Below are 19999 nucleotides of genomic sequence, written 5' to 3' on the forward strand. Positions count from 1 at the left end.
GCTAAAGTCCTATTGGATTTATTGGAATAATAAAAACTGCTTTGGGCCTATTGTTTCCTTCATAGACTTCTATCTAGATATTAGAGATAGCCTTCAGGGTGCTTGGAAGAGACAGAAAAGCAAACAGCTTTATTAGTGCGCTAAAATGTTGTACCAAGGTATCCACTAGGTGATTCAGATGCAGGAAAGAGAGAACACCTGGTAAGATTTGAAAGTGAGCAGGAGACAAAGACACCTGTCTGGTGTCTGGCTGAGCAGGTGGTGGTGAGGAAGAGGAGAGAGGACCCTTCAGCTGGGACTGGGTATAAATTATTCTGTGGTTTAGTTTCTTTTGAAGAGTCAGCACTGTCTCTAGGGTGTGACAAAAGGGCATGAAAAATTAAAATGTCCTGATTCGGGGCGCCTGGGTGGCTCATTCGGTTAAGCCTTCAGCTTGGGTCATGATCTCAGGGCCCTGGGATTGGGCCAGCGTTGGGCTCCCTGCTCAGCGGGGAGTCTGCATCTCTCTCCCCCCTTACCCCTCCCCCATTCATGCTCTCTTTCTTGCTCTCTCTCGAATAAATAAATAAGATCTTTAAAAAAAAATGTCCTGATTCTGTGGCACTTAAGCTCTGTTTTAAGACTAGGTGACTTAGTAGTGAAAAAAGAGACAATTAGAGGTAGCTAATTGAGTTGCCCACAGCAACCACCAAGCTGAATGCAAACAGGCTCATTAAGCCACAGTTTCTAACCGACCAATGGGCTACTTACTACCTGGGATAGTTCCAAGATAACCATAAAAGGGAAAAGTCCATACATCTGCATAAAGGCCTCACTCCACCCTATAACTCTAGACCCTCACCACTGCCTCGTAGACCGTCTCTTCTTTGCTATCTGGCCTGCTGCTTCTTTGCAGTGTAGTCAACTACTTGTCCATCTCCTTTGTTCTGCCTTGGGTGAATTTGTTTTACCACCCACACCCACTGGCCCCCACCCAGTCAGGACACCCCACAGGAGGCTGTCATTCTATGCATTACAGGATGTTTAGCTGCATCTCTGGATGCCAACAGCACAATCTTCCAGTTGTGACAACCAACAATATCTACAAACATTGCAAATGTCTCTTGGTGGGTGGGGGCAAAGTTAACTGATTGAGAACCACCGCTCTAACCTAAAGCATACCTCTGACAGGACAAAATCTCTTTGGGCCCAAGTTTGGCATTCATATAAACAATAAGCTATAAATCCAGGTATAGATTTCATCCACGTGGTCTTCATAATACCAAAAAAAAAAAATGTGACTCAATTTTCACCTTTAAATTTGTTGTCTTGGGCAACGCATAAACAACGTATGTTATATAAAGAAAGGAATAATAGACTGGGAATTGGGAGAGCTTGTTTCTAGTCCTGATACTGCCACTAACTCATTTTGTGACCTTGGATAAACTGCTTCATGTCCTTGGACCTCCCTTGTGTTTTCATTTGTAAATGAAAGTGCTTGAGTAAATTTTCCAGCTCTGAATACAAAGACTCTGAGACTCAGAATTTGACACCACCGCAATAGCTGATACTGTGGAATAGAAAAAGAAAGTTCTTTATCCTAGAGCGTTCCTTTATGTTAAGCCTCCTAAGATCATTTAACTCCATCTCCTTGAACACAAGAGACATGTGCCTGCAACGTGATTCTTCTGAAAGTCCGGAGAAACCTTTGGAGTAGAGAGTGGCTAGAAACTTATCACCTGACCCCTAGGTGTGGCTACCCCATTTAACAGCAATAAGATGGCTGTGTAGAGATCAATGTGGTGAGTGGGGAAGACATTCCTTTTATTATGCAAACTATTATTAGAAATCTGGGACTTGAAATGACGTGGAAGCAACTACCAAAAACCCCAAACCTTATACAGTACTTATAAAAAACTAAAATCCTGAGCTAAATCGGTAAATCTTGGATCCTACAGTTTTGTGTGGGTACTGTGGTATGTTTAAAGCCATGACAGAAAGAAGTAATATTTTGATTACCTTTGTAAACACAGGAGCTGCAATGATAGGTTTTCCATCCAATCCTTGCAGATAGTTGGTAGGACTCTGACACTATTAGAAGGGAACAAACAATAGATTCATTGTCACTATGATTACTACCTAGATGATAGATAAATAGAACAAATCTACAGAATTTGGTATATGCTATTAATCTAAAACCAAAAAACTGACATTTTCTAAGTCTATGAATCACAGACTTCAAATCTGATACTGAATTGATTGTATTTCTTTCTAGTCATGGTGTTTGTAAATAAGTGCTGTCCATCCCCACAGCCTCAACATAGAGAGAGCTCTATTGGTTGTAATTAACCCTAAACCCCTGAGGAAGTTCCATAAAACCCGAGTCTCCACAGATCACAGCTTGAAAACTACTGGATTAGAACTAAAATGTGACCCCTCTGCATTACTAAATGGATTAAATAAGAAACTCTGTTTAAATTTTTTTAAGTTGTAGATCAATATCTTTACTTATACATAAATAAATATATTAATAACATATTAAAATACATTTAGATTCGTATGATTTCATATTTTTAAAATATTATATATATTCATATACATGCATAGAAAATGCCTGGAATTATCTGCTAGCAACTATTAACAAGAGGTACCTCCGAGGAGTTGGGGCATGGGAGTAGTACCTTGACCAAGGTTTTTAGTGAATATACTTCTGTATCTTTTGAATGTTTTTACAATAAGCATGCATTATAATCATCATCATTATCATGATCATCATCATTAACTTGAAGGATGAGAGCATTTAATGCTTTCTAAAAAAATCATTTCATGGTTGTTGTATCTTAGAAAGTAGAATTATTTGTAGCTCCACGAAACTGAGTTTCATGATATAATAGAGTGTCCTGCCTGGGCCACTGTGAGAGCTGACAGCTCTTTGTATCCCTAATCAATACCCTTCATTAAACTGGAATATCAAGACTAATTAGTAAAGAGTTTCTTTTCCTTTGAAATTTGCCAGGAAGGTAGAGAATATGTTCCCGAAACAATAAGAAACGCTGATATCCTACATCAGAAGTACAAAGCCATTATCATGACCATGGAAGTGTGCTGCCCAAAGTCATGAAGTTGCAACAGAGAATACAATCATGCCATACAAGATGGCCATGGTCACGGTGCCTGCCCGCCACAGTCCATGGCACCTGTGTTTGACTTAGACTCTTGTACCTGTTGGATGGTTGACACCCTGGGCTGGGCCACCACATGCTGGGCTTGGGGTGCTGCTGAAGGAATGGCTGCAGAAGTAGTGGGAGTAGATGACACCTCTTTTGGCTTCTGGATTCTGAGAAATGATTAAAATGCAGATTTTAAAACAGACCTATCATTGTTTTTGAAAATTCTTTCAGAAAAGCTAGTAATGTCATCACTTCTTACAAGTTAGATGTAATAAAAATTTTTGTCCAACAATATTCCACAAATGCTTAACTTCTTTAAACACGCTTTTTAAAAAAGATTTTATTTGTTTATTTGAGAGAGAAGGAGAGAGAGAGTGCACAGGGAGGGTGAGAGGGAGAAGCAGACTTCCCGCTGAGCAAAGAGTTGGATGCGGGACTCAATCCCAGGAGGCTGAGATCATGACCTGAGCCAAAGGCAGACGCTTAACGACTGAGCCACCCAGGTGCCCCTCTTTACCATACACTTTGATAGGCAATGTCAACAGGAAGATGATAAGATGCCACTACTGTCCTTGAGTTAGTTGCTTTCAGCTGAGGACTCAAGAATATTCATAACTAACTGAGATTCAAGACAAGTGCAGAAGATAATTTTTTGAGATTTTTGTTGTTGTTGTAATTTCCTCTGTATTTTCCCTCCCCCTTTCATTCCAAGCAAAAGGCCAGGCTTTATAAACGTTTGCTTCTGAGATTTTGGCATGGCATAAAGCAGAAATACCTTAGTCAACAAGCTCAAGTTTACACAAATTAAATTAAATTAAAAAGCTTATTTGAAGGGCAAGAGAGCCAAAAAGTATTCACAAGAAGACTGTGGAAGGGAGATTATTTTAGTTTTGCTGTGGAGAAGAGAGAGGTCTGAGGATCTTGTCAGAGAACCTGACAAGAGGGAGAACCAGAGTTCAGAGGGGATGGCAACCTCTCTAGTTAAAAGGCTCCTAGTCTTACTAAAGGTGTCAGTACCCACGCATGTCAGGAAGCAACAAAGCGCTGGACTTGAAGGGACCTTGAGGTCTGGGAGATAGGACTCCCTCCCATATCCTATAGGGATAGATGACTGATGACAAGATGGGCTTCCTTTTTGTTCAGTTGTTACCTCCCTCTGCCTCAGCTTCTTTATCTTTAAAATGGGGAAATAATAATTCTTACTTCCTAGGGTTTTTGTAAGTGTTAAATAAGGTTAATTCATGTAAGATGCTTATAGCAGTGTTTAATATCAAACACGATGTCTGTGTCTGTCTGTATCTATCATCTTTGCACAGCCATGGAGGGGGAAAAGGGATGCGCAATAATGAGTGATTGAGTTTTTTCCCAGCCGAGAAGGATGGCATCTCAGAAGCAGAATTATGTAGTGATGCAGAGGCTATCAGTGTCCCCAAAGCATCCATTTTCTTCTTCTACAATAATAGAATTCCTGATTTCTTTACATGGCTATTCCAAATAAAGATTGCATTTCCTGGCCTTCATTAAGCTAGGTGTGGCCATACTACTACTCTCTGGTCATGGGATATGAAGGATAGTGATGTATGTTGATCTAAGAGAAATGACCTTCAAAGAGGGTGGGGAATGCCCTTTATTCCTTGCAATCTGTGACTAAGATGAGGCTATGCCTTAAAATGAGTTGAAGCTGGAAGCCAACTGGAACCCAGTGAGATGTAGAGCCATTCTACCAGCCAAATCCATATGTTTATGTAAATGGGAAATAAATACCTGTCTTATTTAAGTTACTGTCATTTGGGTTGTCTATTGCACAGAACTGAAGCTAAATCCTAACTACCAAAAGTAGATTTAAAGAAAATAATCAACTGAGATATTTCATGCTTATTTAAGTTTGTATATCATATCTTGCTTATTCAAGTTTGTATATTCCAAATGTTGCTGTTTGTTTCAGGTAATCTTAGGGAATGGAATTTGCATCTGTTTCAGCTCCCATGCCTTCTGTCCACAGCTTCCTCTGCCTGAAAATGCTTTTTCCTTCCTTGTTTGGGGGTGCCCACCTACTCTTCTTTTAAGACTCAGCTCAAGGTCACCAACTCCGCAAAGCCTTTCCTGATCTCTCATTCCCTCCCCCACCAATTAAGAGACGTTTGTGCCAAGTCTGATACACCCTGCCCATGGTTACATCATAGCCTATTACACTTTATTACTCTTACTGTCTATATGCTTGGTATACATCTCTTGCTATATTTGCTATGTATTTTCCTCTGGTAGACTGTGAGCCTCTCAAAGGTAGGAAGCATCTGATTTTTCTTATTAACCATTGTGTCTAATGAAGTGCCTGGTGTCCAGTAGATAAGCTGATGGTTGGGGAAAGTAAAGAATGGATGGATGTAACTTTGTTCAGTACTCAGTGTAATTGTTTAACAAAAAGGTTATGACTTACTCAGATCACTCACATATATAATTTAGGGTAATCAGGTTTTGTGTCCTTATGAATACTATTATTTAGTCACAAAGCATGAATTTTTTTTTGGAGCACTGGGCCATTTGCTTTTTACTCTGTAGATATAAGTATGATATAGTATGATGATATAAGTGATGATAGGTGATACCTCATTTTTAAAATATTGGGAATATTAAAATTCTTCTTCTAGGCAAGATTTAAAACAAAAGAAGTAGAGTTCTCCAATTCCACTCAATATTTATTTTTTGAGGTCATATTCTGGAGCCACACTTTTCAAGTTCTACTAAACCAATTAGCAGCTTTCTCAGGCTCTGAGGTTGCTAAAGCCATAGGATAGAAAATTAGAATTACCGATTCATCTCTTCCTTGTTAGGGTCCCCTTCTGAGTCAGAAGAAGAAACCCCTGGAAAAGTAAAAACAAGACATGAAATCTTTAAGATGATAATTTCTTAAACTAGTTCCTAGGCATCTGAAGGCCTATAGAACTTCAGACCTAGATACGAACTCAGTGATTTCCTACACTATAACACCCAGTTTTACAGATGAGAAACAGACCCTAAGTATTTGAAGGGCTTTTTCAAGGTCACATGGCCAGTTAGTGACAGAGTTCAAATTAACCGGCCTAAATGCCAAATGTTCTTGTATATAAAACACCTGCTGATGCCTCTAACAGAGCAGTTTTTGCAGATATTTTATGCTGTCCATAAATCCTCTTGCTCTTGGCCTACACAGATTAAATAAAAGGAGGGATTACATTGGATTTTAAACATTGTAGGTGTAGGTGGATGCTCTTCCGCCCAGCCCTAATATTAACAAGTCATATTTCATCTTGGGAGTGTTGGTGTTTGAAGCTCTGTTGCCACAAATTAAAAAAATTGGCAATCTAGTCTCAGCACTGCTAGCAAAGCTTTGATCTCAGATTTACTTCTCAAGATAGTGAATTCCAGGAAGACATAACTGAGCTAAATCTGGAGGTATTTATTGTACTCCAAAAATCTGAGGATAAAAACATACAACACACTTCTATCATGCATTATTCATTATTATCATTATTCATGCATCTATTCAATAAATGTTTATCAAATATTCCCTACATATTTGGTACTACATAAGGTATTAAAGATACAAAAAAGAATGAGACAGTCCCGCTTTATAATCTCATTGGTGAAAGAGTATTTATACTAAAATAATACAATATTTAAGTGCTAAAACCAAAGCATACACAAGGTATCATAGATGATAAAAGTGCTAAAGAAGAGTCCTCAGAAAAAACTCAGAGACGAGATAAAATGGAACAAAAAACTTAGGTAGATATATAAGGAACACAAATTGATTTCTTCCCTAAAATTAGTCATATAAGTTTGGTGCTGATGTAAATGCCTGTCCAATGCTCCCAAGTGGTCTACCTTTGACTCCATGAGGTATATTCTCAGGAGTCAGGGTGACCCCATTAAAAGCTAAGTCAGATTACATCACATTTCTGCTCAGAATCCTCTACAGTTTCCCATCTCCCTCAGAGTAAAAGCCAGAGTCCTTACAATGACCTACAAAGACCAAACAATCTGTTCACCTGCCTCCTCCCACCTCTACCCCATCTTGAACTTCTGACTTCATGTATTATTTTTTTCCTTGTTTCCTTCCTCCAGGCCACATTGGTTCATCTCTATACCTAAACACAGGCTCACTCTCACCTCAGGGTCAGGGTACTACTGATTTCTCCACCTAGAGTGGTTTTCCCTTGAGTATCGTTGTGGCTCACTCCCTCCCTTCCTCCAGGTCTTCACTCATATGTCACCTGATTAGTGAGGTCTTCCCTGACCACCATATCTGTAGAACTACAGCCCCCCTCCCCCCACCCACACACCCATGCATGTGCACATTCACACAAATATACATATGTGTACTTCCTATCCCTTTTTCTTGCTTTCTATTTCTTCTGTAGTGTTATATATACTGTGAGATACAGAAAATACATATATTGGTCTCTGCCCCCAGTTCCCAGCACAGAACTGCTAAAACTTGTAATTTCCTAAGTCATGAGCATATCTTGTTCTAGTATTTGTCTTTGAACCACACAGGGCTCCTAAAACTCTTATAAATTCTTAAATGATAAGAGCACAGGAGCATCTTTTGTTCTAATGAGGTGACTCTGGATGACTCCTAAATGGGGGCTGGTCACCAGAAAGACCAAGCCATGATTAGAAGCTCGGAATTTTCAGCCCTACCTACCATCCTCCTGAGAAGGAAGATGGGTAGGAAATGGAGATAATAATTGATCATGCTTACATGGGGAAGCTTCCATAAAATTCCAGTAGCATGGAGAGCTTCTAAGTTGGCAAATGCATCCACACTGGGAGAGTGACACACCCCAACTCTACAGGTACAGAAGCTCTTGCACTCTGGACCTTCTCAGACCTCACCTTATGCATCTCTTCCTTTGGCTATTCATTTGTATCATTTATCACATCCTTTAATAATCTGGTGAATGTAAGTAAGTCCTTCCCTGAGTTCTGTGAGCCACTCTAGCAAATTAATTGAAGCCAAGGAGGGGGTTGTGGAAACCTCCAATTTGTAGCCAAGTGAGACAGAAGCTGTGGGTAACCTGGGGGGCCTAATACTTGTGATTGGCATCTGAAGTAAGGCAGGAACAATCTTGTAGAACTAAGACTTTAACCTGTTGGATGTGACACTATATCCAGGTAATTGGTGTTAGAACTGAGTTAAATTGTAAACCCCACATACCACACACAGGTTAGAATTGGTGATCAGAACCATTTCATATACTTATCATATTATGTATTTTATTTATTTATCTCATTTATTTTTGGTCTCTCTCATTACAGTGTAAATTCCATCTGTCCATGAACCTTTGTCTATTTGGTTCATTACTATTGTCTCCACTGCCTAGAAGAGTGTGTGGTACAGTAGGCACTCGATAAATATTATAAATATATGTCTTACCAGCAAGGGCCATGTTCTAAGAATATTTTGTTTTACCTTCTATATAAATCTCAGCAGAGGTTGAATCTGTCCCATAGATGTTAGAAGCAAAGCAGGAATAGCGTCCTGTGTCTTCTTCAAAGGCTTCAGCAATGGTCAGTGAGTGCAGATTTCCTGCCTGGACGATATGAATGTCTGGGGAATTTTCAAGCTCCTTGCCTTCACAGTACCACCTGCAAAGAAAGGAATATTGCACATGACTGAAGTGTGAAAATTAATTACATAGATGCTCCAGATGTTCCCTAAGAACAAAACTGTGACAACTTAGAATCAGGACAGTAAATGGTATAATTTGATTGTAACAATGAGAAGATTTGGCAGAATTCAAATACAGTGTCAGTATTGACACTTTATTCAAGAAATTGGGAAATGGCCTCTACCGAGAATGAAACAACTGAGTGGGGTGCCTGGGTGGCTCAGTTGGTTAAACGCCCGACTCTTGGTTTTGGCTCAGGTCATGATCTCAGGGTGGTGCGATCAAACCCTGAGTTGGGCTCCGTGCTCAACAGGAAGTCTGCTCCTTCCCCTGCTCTTGCACTCTCTCTCTTTCTCTAAAATAAATAAAATCTTAAGAAAAAAATGATACAACTGAGAGAAGATGGATGAGAAAGCAAATACAGCCAACCACAAGGAGCAGGGTCTTTGAGGAGGAACTTGGCTTCTCCTAAAAAGATGTAGCTTTCCATACTATGTATTAAGTAAGTGCTCCTTTGCTTATTTGGAGAGAAGGGATATTAAAAGTTCATGAGGTTGAGTGCACTCATTCTCTACTATGAAATTACATCTGACCTAGCTAAATGAAAATTATTTTGTTGGGTTACTTGAGTCATCAGAGTAAGGAGGATGGGTCATATTGTTCAGTAGTGGCCCAACTTTGGCAAATAACCTAAGTTAACTATGTTTCCATAGGTTACGGTATTTCATTTTGATCTATATCCTTGAAGCTAGAAATTTTTATTATAGTTTTTTGGCCAAAAATTTACATAAAATAATACATACAATAATGTTTAGGGGTGCCTGGGTGGCCCAGTTGGTCAAGTATCTGACTCTTCATTTTGGCTCAGGCCATGGTCTCAGGGTTGTGAGATCAAGCCCTGCAACAGGCTCCATGCTCAGCTGGGAGTCTGTTGGAGATTCTCTCTCCCCATCCCTCTCCTGCTGCCCCTCCCTGCTGCTTGTGCACATGCCCTCTCTCTCTTTCAAATAAATAAATAAATCTTAAAAAAAATGTTTAAAATGTGGAGGTGCATAAGAGAAAAAGACATCAAAACTACACAGAAATACAATTTCTCATGTTACACGTTAGCAAAACTCTAAAAGTTTGATGAGTGTCATCCACTGTTAGTAGGAATGCAAAATGGTGCAACTCCTATGAAAGGAATATGGCAATATCTGCCAAAATTTCAGATGCGTTTATCTTTGGACCCAACAATCCCACTTGCGGGAATCTCTCACACAGATACACTTGCATGCATACAAAATGATAAATGTACACATTACTCATTTAAATAGTGAAAGATTGGAAACAACTTGAGTGTCCATCACTAGGGGTCTTATGAAATAAACTATGGGACAGTCACATAATGGAACACTATGCAACTGTGAAAAGAGATTGGGAAAGATCACTTGGAAAGAACTCCAAGATACATAGTTAAAATTTTAACAGGAAGGTACAGGATAGTGAACATGGAGTGTTGTGTAAAAAAATGTGGGTTTTTTTGGCTTGAATTACCTTTCCCCAAAAGATATGTTGAAGTCCTAAACACCAGGACTTGGGAATATGACCTTATTTGGAAATAGGGTCTTTACAGACATAATCCAGTTACAGTGAAATTACTAGGATGGGTCCTAATCAAGCATGCATGGGGTTCTTTAAGAAGAGGAAAATTCTATGTGAGGACAGAGACACACAGAGAGAATGGCATGTGATGGCAGAGGCAGGGATTGGAGTGAGGCTGCTGCAAGCCAAGGAGTGCCAGAGACTGACAACCACCACCATGAGCTAGAAGAGACAAGAAAGGAGCTGCCCAGAGTCTCAGAGAGAGCATAGCCCTGGTGACACTTTGGTTTTGGACTTCTAACTTCCAAAACTAAGAGTTTATTTTTACCCAGTTTGTGGCACCTTGTTACAATAGCCCAAGGAAACTAATACAGGGGGCAAAAAATAAGGTATAGTCATGTTGTTTGCATTTGCATAAAGAAAACTGGAAAGACAGAAACGAAAATCAAAAGTGGCTCCCTGTTGGGAAGGAGGGAAAATAAGGTGGATGAAGACAGATAGGAGTGAGATATCTCAGCCTATCCCTTTTTATATTGTTTTCATTTCTTGAAATAATAATCATTTATCAACATCATAATAAAAAGTGATTAGGTGGGGAGGTGTTACCACTATTCAATCTCAGAAATTAAGCAGTCCTGACAATTGCTAATCTTTACCATAATTTCAGATCTAACCATTTGGTGTTTTAATCCCTCCCTCCCACTATTGATAAAGCAAGATTCCAAAGCACATTCACCCATTTAACAACTTCTCAACAGTGAAGATTTTCTCTACTTTTGCATAAATTTGTCATATTTACCCCAACATTCAAGTCTCTGCTCATGTTTTTCTATCTGAGATTCTCTTCCTCTGCCTTTCAGCTGCTGCAAAGGTTAACTCATCCATCAGTTTGGCTCAGATATCACCTCCTATACAAAAAACCTTTACCATGAATTCTCAATGATTGTTACTTTTTTCTAACTTTACTTTTTTTTTTTTTTAAACCTGTACTATGTCATGCAAGGCTTGATGATGCACTGTCTTTATTATTCTCAATTTGGGGGATTTGTCTTCTCCCACCAATTTCACCAGATTGTAAATTCTTTGAAGGTAGGGAACTGCTTCATATGCTCTTGCAAGCAGGCACAGCGCCTTGCACAGTTCTCTGTATGTTCTCTCCTTTGGCCATCTTATCCCATCCCATAATTTCAATTATCACCTCTATTTGGGATTACATCCAAATCTGTCTTTCCAGCCCTGACTTCTGGATACCTTCTCCTGCCACTCTCTCTTCACTATGTTCCAACCACATTGGTCTTTTTTCTACTCTGTGAACACATTAAACTCTTCTCCTTGTTAGGATTTTTGTTCTTCCTGAAATCCTCTTCCCCAGATCTTTACAAAGACAGGTCCTTCTCATCAGTCAGGCAGACTTCAGCTCAAATGTCACATCTTCGGAGAGGACTTCCCCGACCCTCTTCCTAACATAGCACCCTTATCCTCAGACACGCTATCATACTACCCTCTTTTGTTATCTTCATAGTACTTGTTATCTGAAATCAGTTCACTTTGCTATTTTTTTGTGTTCCCCCCCCCCCCGCCACCACCACTGGATTGTAAAGTGTCCATGACAGGACCTCATTAGTTTTATTCACCAATGTAATCCCAACACCTACAACAGTGCCCTGACACATGGTAGATACTCAGAAAATATGTGTTGGATTTGTTGAAAGACCAAATGATAGAAAGAATTGACAGTTAATATTTTGTAAGAATTTTGTTATTAGATTCATCAAATCCTGTGCCAGTTTTTGATCTGTTGTGACAGTGCTATATGTAACTGCTGAAATGGGTTAATAAATCTCCAAGGCATAAATCTCAATAAGACCCCAAGGAGCTTACGGGGCGCCTTGGTGGCTCAGTCGGTTAAGCGTCTGCTTTCGTCTCAGGTCATGATCCCAGGGTCCTAGGATCGAGTCCGGCATCAGGTTCCCTCTGCCCCGCCCCCCCGCTCCTGCTCTTGCTGGCTCTCTCTCTCTCAAATGAATAAATAAAAAAAAATCTTTAAATAACATTGTGATATGATTATATTGAAGCAGTGAAGAAATAGAGGTGTGGGTTGAGTCAAGGGGTGCTGAACCCCCACCTTCTGGAACAAAAAGTCAATGGGAAGTAGTTAACATCAATGTGCCAAGCAATAGTGGTACAAGTATATTACAGCAGTTCTCAAAGTATAGTTCACTTTCTATGAAGACAAAGCTATTTTTATATAATATTAAAATATTATTTGCCTTTTCACTGTGTTGATATTTACACTGACGGTGTAAAAGCCACAGTGGGTAAAACTGTTGGTGCTTTAGCAGCACAAAAAAAAAAGGCACTGCCAAAAATTGCCTTGTGGCCATTGTGTTCCTCACCTCCACACTCACAGTTAAAAAAAATTTCAGTATCATTTAAAAATGTCCTCAGTGAAGCAGTACAAATCATTACTTTTATTAAATCTCAACCTTGAGTCCATATCTTGTTAACATTCTGGGTGGTGAAATGGGAAGTAACACAAAGCATTTCTACAGGATATGGAAGAGCATTTGTGTGATTTTTTTGAGTTGAACTAAGCATTAAATGCATGGAACAACATTTGAACTTGAAAGAGCAACTGACAAATTATGGTTATTCATACTTGGGGGTCTGGCAGACGTTTTCTCACAAATGAATGAAATAAGCCTGTTGTTTCAAGTAAAAATAACTGATACCTTTGTTGCCAATGAAAAAAATGGAGCTTTCAAGGAAAAATTAAAGTTTTGGAAAACTTGTATCCCCCACTGTGAATTTAGAGCTTCCCAATACTTAAAGACTTTTTGATAAAATCAAATGATGATATTAACACATGTGCTTTTTTTAAATATTAAATAATAAAATGTGTCAACATTTGGAAAATCTGCATTACTCATTTTCCAAATTACCAGTGCATGATATTATCCATTTAAAGTTCAAGATGGACAAAGGGTTTTAGTATAGCAGAGTACAAAAGTTCATTGGTATGGTTTCAGGTTTCACATTGCAACTAACCTTTAAAAAAACCACTGCTAGCTGAATTTTGATGTAGTACCAAACAGGAATAGCCACATTACCTGAAAAAGCTATTGAAATATTCTTCCTGTTTCCAGTTACATATCTGTATAAGGCCAGATTTTAAAAAGTTACTTCAACCCAAACAACATATTACAACAAACTGAATGCAGAGACAAATATGAGACTCTAGCTGTCTTCCATTCAGCCAGACATTAAAGAGATTTGCAAGAAATGTAAAAGATTGCCACTCTTCTCACTAAATTATTTTTTTTGGAAAACACAGTTATTTTTCATAAAACTATTTATATTAGCATGTACATTATTGTTATTTAAGAATGAATAAGAAATGCCTATTTAAAACATTTCTCAGTTTTCATTTCAAATATGATAACTATAGATGTAACTCACATAGACAAAATCTCTTTTGGGCCTCAGTAACTTTTAAGACTTGTAAAAAGGTCCTGAGAACAAAAAGTATGAGAACTACTGGAGTATGATTCGGAAATCTACAGGTAAATAGATAGGAAACTGCAAAAAGACTTGAAATTGGTCTGTTCTTTAATGTTATTTGACTTTTTAAGCACTGTACCTGTATTAATTTGATAAAGCAAATAGAAATAACTATTTCAAAACAAATAAACAAATACCTTCCCTTATGTAAACATTATAAGGTTACCTCATTTCTTTAGTTAATGTTTTTCTTCCTTACCAAAATGAGAGTGGAAACATCTAGAGCAATTGGACAGCCAGAAGGCGATAAGTGGAATGGTTCAAATGCCCAAACTCTCTGTCAGAAGCGTTTTTGTCCTACTCGGATGGCAAGGATAGCTTCAGCCCGTCCCAAAGAACAATCAGTAACCATCACTCTGACTTTAACACCGTGACCCACTCAGAAATAACGCACCCGTCAGGCTGCCTTCTCAAAAATGTATTAAACTTTATCCAGCTCCCCTGAAGACTTTTGAGGATAAGGAGAAAAACACACTCTCTTCAAACATCTATCCATGTTAGGGAATGCTTTCATAGAAATGCCCTGCCCAAGGTGCGTGCCTTAGAACGCCAAAGCCTCATGACACAGAATGACAGTGGTGCCAGACGTGATTCATGGCTTAGCAGAAATGAGTCAGTGATCTGGGAAAAAAAGGCAGGTCCAAATGAAAAAGAAGGACCTGGCTTTCGTGCACTAAGGATAGCTTGCCAGATCTGCTAATTTGGCTGGCTACCAAGCCTGGGAATGAAGACACTTGAAGAGACACATTTTTCAGATTTAACTGGATTTTTGATTACTACTGTTAGGTTACTATCTTATCGAAAATGTGGCTTGGATAAATGTTATGACTCATTGCTTTAGCACATTAATGACTTCTAAATGTAATTTGAATGTGTTATTCTGACTCACCAGCAATAATGCTCATTAAAAGAATGATTACTCAGAGCATGTCTTTAGCCCTGCCCCAGCCCTTCCCATGTCCCTATCCCACCTCCTATTATTGCCTCTCCATGTTTGTTTCCTTTACTAACCTATCTATCACTTATAATTATACAGTGGTTTGTAGGTTTGTTTAATATTTCTGTCCCTTACTGAACAGTAAACACCACAGGGTGGAGATAATCATGTTTGTTTTGTTTATCACTTGTTTATCTGGTTCCTAGCACAGTGTATGGCACATCAGAACTGCTCCAAAAAATGTTTGCTGTATGGTTATTAAATGAATGAATTCAAATGAGGATTATCAGAGCCTCAAGCCTGTTTTGTTTTCAATTTTCAAGAAGGTTTGGGGGCTAAAAAAGAACTTTCCTTGAATTGCCTTTAACCAGCTTTGTCTAACAATGCCTGATCGCCTATGTGAAGGGTGTAGGGCCTAAAATAGACAAAAGTAGTATAGTCACTTCATGACATCCTTAGCCCTCTCCAAGCATCAGAGTGACTCTTCCCTAGGCAGAGTGCGTTGGACTCTGGAGGTTATGGGACAATAAGATAATAGTAGATATTTTTAACAAAACTCAAAGTTATGTTGGATTTTGCAACACAGTTCGGTGTTTTGTATGTCTTGTTTGCTACTGAGTTAACAAACTCCAGTGCTCATGACCAGTGGCTGTATTTCAGTCATGGGGCTGTTGGAGTACAAGGCACAGGATAGGACCATGCTTGAAATTTTATTGAAATTTACTGAGTTCTTCCAGGTGGAAACTTCTTGGTAACTTAAGAGAAACATAAATAAGCCCTTGGTTAATATCAAGATATCACGACCTAGCTAATTTTAATAATAAAAGTGAGGATTAATAAAGTGAAAATGAAAACAATTCCTAAAATAAATTTTTAAAGGAGTAAATTACTTTGGGTAGGGCTGACTGGAAACTTTTTATTGTCCTTTTCTAGAAATATTACCTTTCTTTTTCTCATAGTACTTATAACTAAATTACTACATAATTTAGTTATTTATTAGACTTGCTGTTTATCATCTATTTCCTTCACCTCAACGAGAATAGAATCTGGCAGGAAACTTTGCTTTATTTACTAATGAATTTCAAGTGCCTTGAATAGTTCTTGATGCATAGTGAGAGCTGAATGAATTTTTATTGAGTAAGTGAACAAATGAACATGTTAAATTTTTTCATTTTGTTGATGCACTGTACTTGAATCTTTGCAATATTGTATATTTTATTTTTTTAAAAGATTTTATTTATTTATTCATGAGAGACAGAGAGAGAGAGAGGCAGAGGGAGCAGCAGGCTCCCCCGCTGAGCAGGGAGCCCGATGCGGGACTCGATCCCAGGACCCTGGGATCATGACCTGAGCCGAAGGCAGACGCTTAACCATCTGAGCCACCCAGGTGCCCAATATTGTGTATTTTAAAGTATAATTTTTTCTTTTCTTCTGGTTTACTATGTTAATCTTTCTTTCAGAATAAATTCTTCATTTCATTCAATTTGGAACCACTTTGATGGTGTTGATTTTGTTTATCCCAAGAAGTTAAGTTTGGCTTAACATTATAAAATCAATATTCTTTATCATACCAAAAGAATAAAGGGAAAATCATATAATGATCTCAACAGATGCAGAAAAATGTTTTATAAGATTCAACATCCACGCATGATTTTAAAAAATCTTAATCTTCCTAAACAAAACAAACATACAACAAAATCTTATGTAAGGGTGAAAAATGGAAAGTATTCCCTTTAAGATTATAAACAAGACTAGAATACCCACGGTCACCATTTCTTTTCAACATTGTACTGGAGGGCTTAGCCAGTTCAGTAAGTCAGGAAAATGAAATATAAGAAACAGGACTGGAAAGGAAGATCACCCCTCCAAAATCTATAGAAAATCTCTAGAATGTAGGAAGGCTGTTGGTTAGAAAAACCAATATACAGGTGGGTAGGAGGGTGGAGTAACTGGGTGCTGGGCATTACGGAGGGCACTTGATGTGATGAGCACTGGGTGTTATATGCAAATGATAAATTATTGAACACTATACCTGAAACTAATGATGTACTATATGTTGGCTAGTCGAATTTAAATTAAACAAAGAAAAAATATACAACAGTTGATTGCATTTCTCTACATAACAATCATAGAATGTAATTTTTTAAAAAGCTATCATTTATACAGTATGAAACTAAGATACTTATGGATAAATCTAGCCAAAAATTTGTAAGACTCAGAGAAAAAATCATTTAAGCTTATTATTCAGGTAATCTAAATAGGTAGATGGAGAAATATACTATGATCCTGAATATGAAACCTCAATATTTTATTTTAAAAAAGATTTATTTATTTTGAGAAATAGAGAGAGAGAGGGAATAGGTAGGGAGTAGGGGCAGAGGGAGAGGGAAAGAGAGACTCTCAGGGTGACTCCCTGCTGAGTGCAGAACCCAATGCGGGGTTCGATCTCGCAACCCTGAGATCATGACCTGAGCCGAAACCAAGAGTCAGAAGCACAACCGACAGAGCCACCCAGGTGCCCTGAAGCCTCAATATTTTAAAGATGTCAAATTCTTCCTAAATTGGTCTACAGATTTAATGCAATTCCCCAAATCTTAATAAATTAAAAAATTCTCATGGAATTTGACGAGATGATTCTAAAATTTATATCGTAGAGCAAAAGGCCAAGAAGGACTAAAATTCCTTAAAATGAAAAAGCTGGAAATAAGAATTATGAAAACTCTTTTGCAATGAGATAAATAAGCCATAGGAAAGGAATAGAAAACCCCAAGCTAGATCCACGTTTATGGAATTTTGACTTATGATGGAGCTGGCATTATAGATCAGTTGTTATTGATGAATATACTTTTCAATAAACTGGAGCTGAAACAGTTGGTTATCCAATCTAAAGATAACTTACATGGATTTTTCTGCTTTACACCATACACAAAAATCAACTTTAAATGGATGAAAAACTTAAATGTGAAAGACAAAATTATAAAACTTTTAGAAGACAATATATAAGAATATTTTACTTTGAGGTTAGGAAAAATTTTTTAAGCTAGACACATTTTATAGAAACCCAAACTATAAAAAATGTTAAATAATTTTATATAAAGTTAAAAATATCTAATTATTAAAGATACCATAGAGAAAATAAGAAGGCAAGTCGAACCAGGAAAGGATATTTTCATAATATATATGTCAATATGTCATGTGTATCTTCATCATATTTTTTAAAGTCTTACAAATCAATAAGAAAAGAACAAATTGATAGAAAAATGAATGGAAGATGTAAAGAGGCCCTTCATAGAAGTGAACCCTGAACGGTCCATAAACATATTTTTAAAAAATTCTCAGCTTCATCAATAACTACGGAAATGAAAATTAAAATCACAACAAGGTAACACTTCATACCTATCCGATTGGCAAAAATTTAAAAGTCTGGTGATATCCATATTGGCAATGATGCAGAACAACCAGAACTCTGGTTGTTGGCGGGAATGCAAGTTGAAAGAATCCCTTTGGAAAAAATTGGTATTATTATGAAGTTGAAGTTGTACAGACTCCATCAGCAATTGCATACCTAGACACACTCATGTACCAGGACAATATATTAGAATGTTTATAACAACATTGTTCATCTTAGGAAAAAACTAGAAACAACCCAAATGTACATCACAATACAATCCTCTAGCCTTACAGTGAAATGCTATATAGCGATGAAAATGAGTGAATCAGAGTTACGTGCAACAACATGGATATAGTTTTTGGAGGAAGAAATTCAAGCAGCAGAAGAATTTAAACATCATGATTCCACTTACATAAAAGTTTTAAAATAAGTAAATTTCACTAATATTATGTTTTTAAACTTTTTATTATGGAAACTGTCAAATATACACAAACTAGAGACACTGTATGATGAACCACCATGCACATACCCTTAGCTTCAACAAATTATCAACAAATGGCAAATGGATTTCTTTTCTATTCTCCACTTTTTCCCACCTTGAATTATTCTAAAGTAAGTCCAGGATTATGTGTCGTTTCACCTGTAAATGCTTCCATACCAATATGGTTTAGGGACGTAAAAATCTGTTGTAAAACTATGAAGAAAAATTCTTGAGAAAAATTTAAAGAGAAAACACAAGATTTGAGCCAGTGGTTACTTCTGAGGGGGGAGGGAGGGATAGGATTAGGAAGACAGCAGTCTTAAAAATAATGGTAATGTGGGCACACAGATGTTTGTGCTATTATTCTTATCCCATGAACACACACACACACACACACACACTTCAGGACTTATTCAAAATATACTTTAGAAAACAATTCAGACAATTCAGTCTGGCGATCTGTGTCCACTTTGGGAGTATGTATGAAGTCAAGAGGCTGATTGAAGGAAGTTGGTAGGCAATGGCAGGAACTTCTATAGAAGCCCTTGGAGAGCTTGACTTACAGCCTCTGGAGTCTGTGGGGGTACAGAGGCTTATGCCCAATTCTTGCCGCAGAAACTTTTAAGGTGAAAGGATATTTGGTATTGCCCAAGAGGGAAGGACAAGAGGGAGGGCTTCAATGCCTAGATTTCCAAAGTTTACGGGGGAAAGATGGGAGTTTTTCCACGGACCATGTGGACACCACAGAAACTAGCCTGGCGTTCCACCTCAAAGCAGAACTTGCCTCAAAGAACCATCTATGAGGGTGAGGTGACTCCAACAGAGAGAGTGTGAGGAGTGTACTGTTGGAGTAAGAACTGAGGAACAGGTACTAAAATGTTACCTGGAGATGGCAGCATCTGGGTCAAGGAACAAAGTGTGGGGAAGGTCTCTCCCACTGAGGAAGTCTCTGAAGAAATTGCAAAAATTCTCAGCACAGAGGCAAACAGCAGTTTGTTAAAACACTGATGTTTGGGCCTCACTTTTAGAGATCCTGATTCAGCAGGTATAAGTTGGAACCTGCAAATCTGCATATTCACCAAGGTCCAAGATGATGCTGACCAGCTGGCCCAGGAACCCACTTTGAGTAGCGGGTTCTAGGAGACTCTTAAAATGTAGCCTCTGCCCCATCTCTGGACTTATCTCAAACCGTTTCCTCCTCACTCTATGTTCTGGTGACATCAGTTCCTTCAGTTTCTTAAA

The 19999-nt window shown here is 38.1% G+C and overlaps 1 protein-coding gene across 2 annotated transcripts in view; it reads right to left on the reverse strand.

Moving 5' to 3' along the window:
* MYPN (myopalladin) overlaps positions 1-19999 on the reverse strand; it is a 70725-nt gene that overhangs the window by 44617 nt on the left and 6109 nt on the right. Inside the window, exons 1-5 of one of the 2 annotated variants that reach the window (XM_028109672.1) lie at positions 14148-14167; positions 8605-8780; positions 5959-6010; positions 3202-3316; positions 1999-2070 (exon numbers count right to left, since the gene is read on the reverse strand). In XM_028109672.1, the coding sequence (XP_027965473.1) occupies positions 1999-2070; positions 3202-3316; positions 5959-6010; positions 8605-8780; positions 14148-14167 (435 nt within the window). Of the gene's footprint in view, positions 1-1998; positions 2071-3201; positions 3317-5958; positions 6011-8604; positions 8781-14147; positions 14168-19999 lie in introns of those variants that run through there. The other variant, XM_028109671.1, reaches the window with a different exon arrangement.

This window comes from Eumetopias jubatus, unplaced genomic scaffold (assembly GCF_037043125.1).
Source record: "Eumetopias jubatus isolate StellerSeaLion01/CBP00866 unplaced genomic scaffold, mEumJub1_p1.0 scaffold_17, whole genome shotgun sequence".
NCBI classification, from domain to species: Eukaryota; Metazoa; Chordata; class Mammalia; order Carnivora; family Otariidae; genus Eumetopias; species Eumetopias jubatus.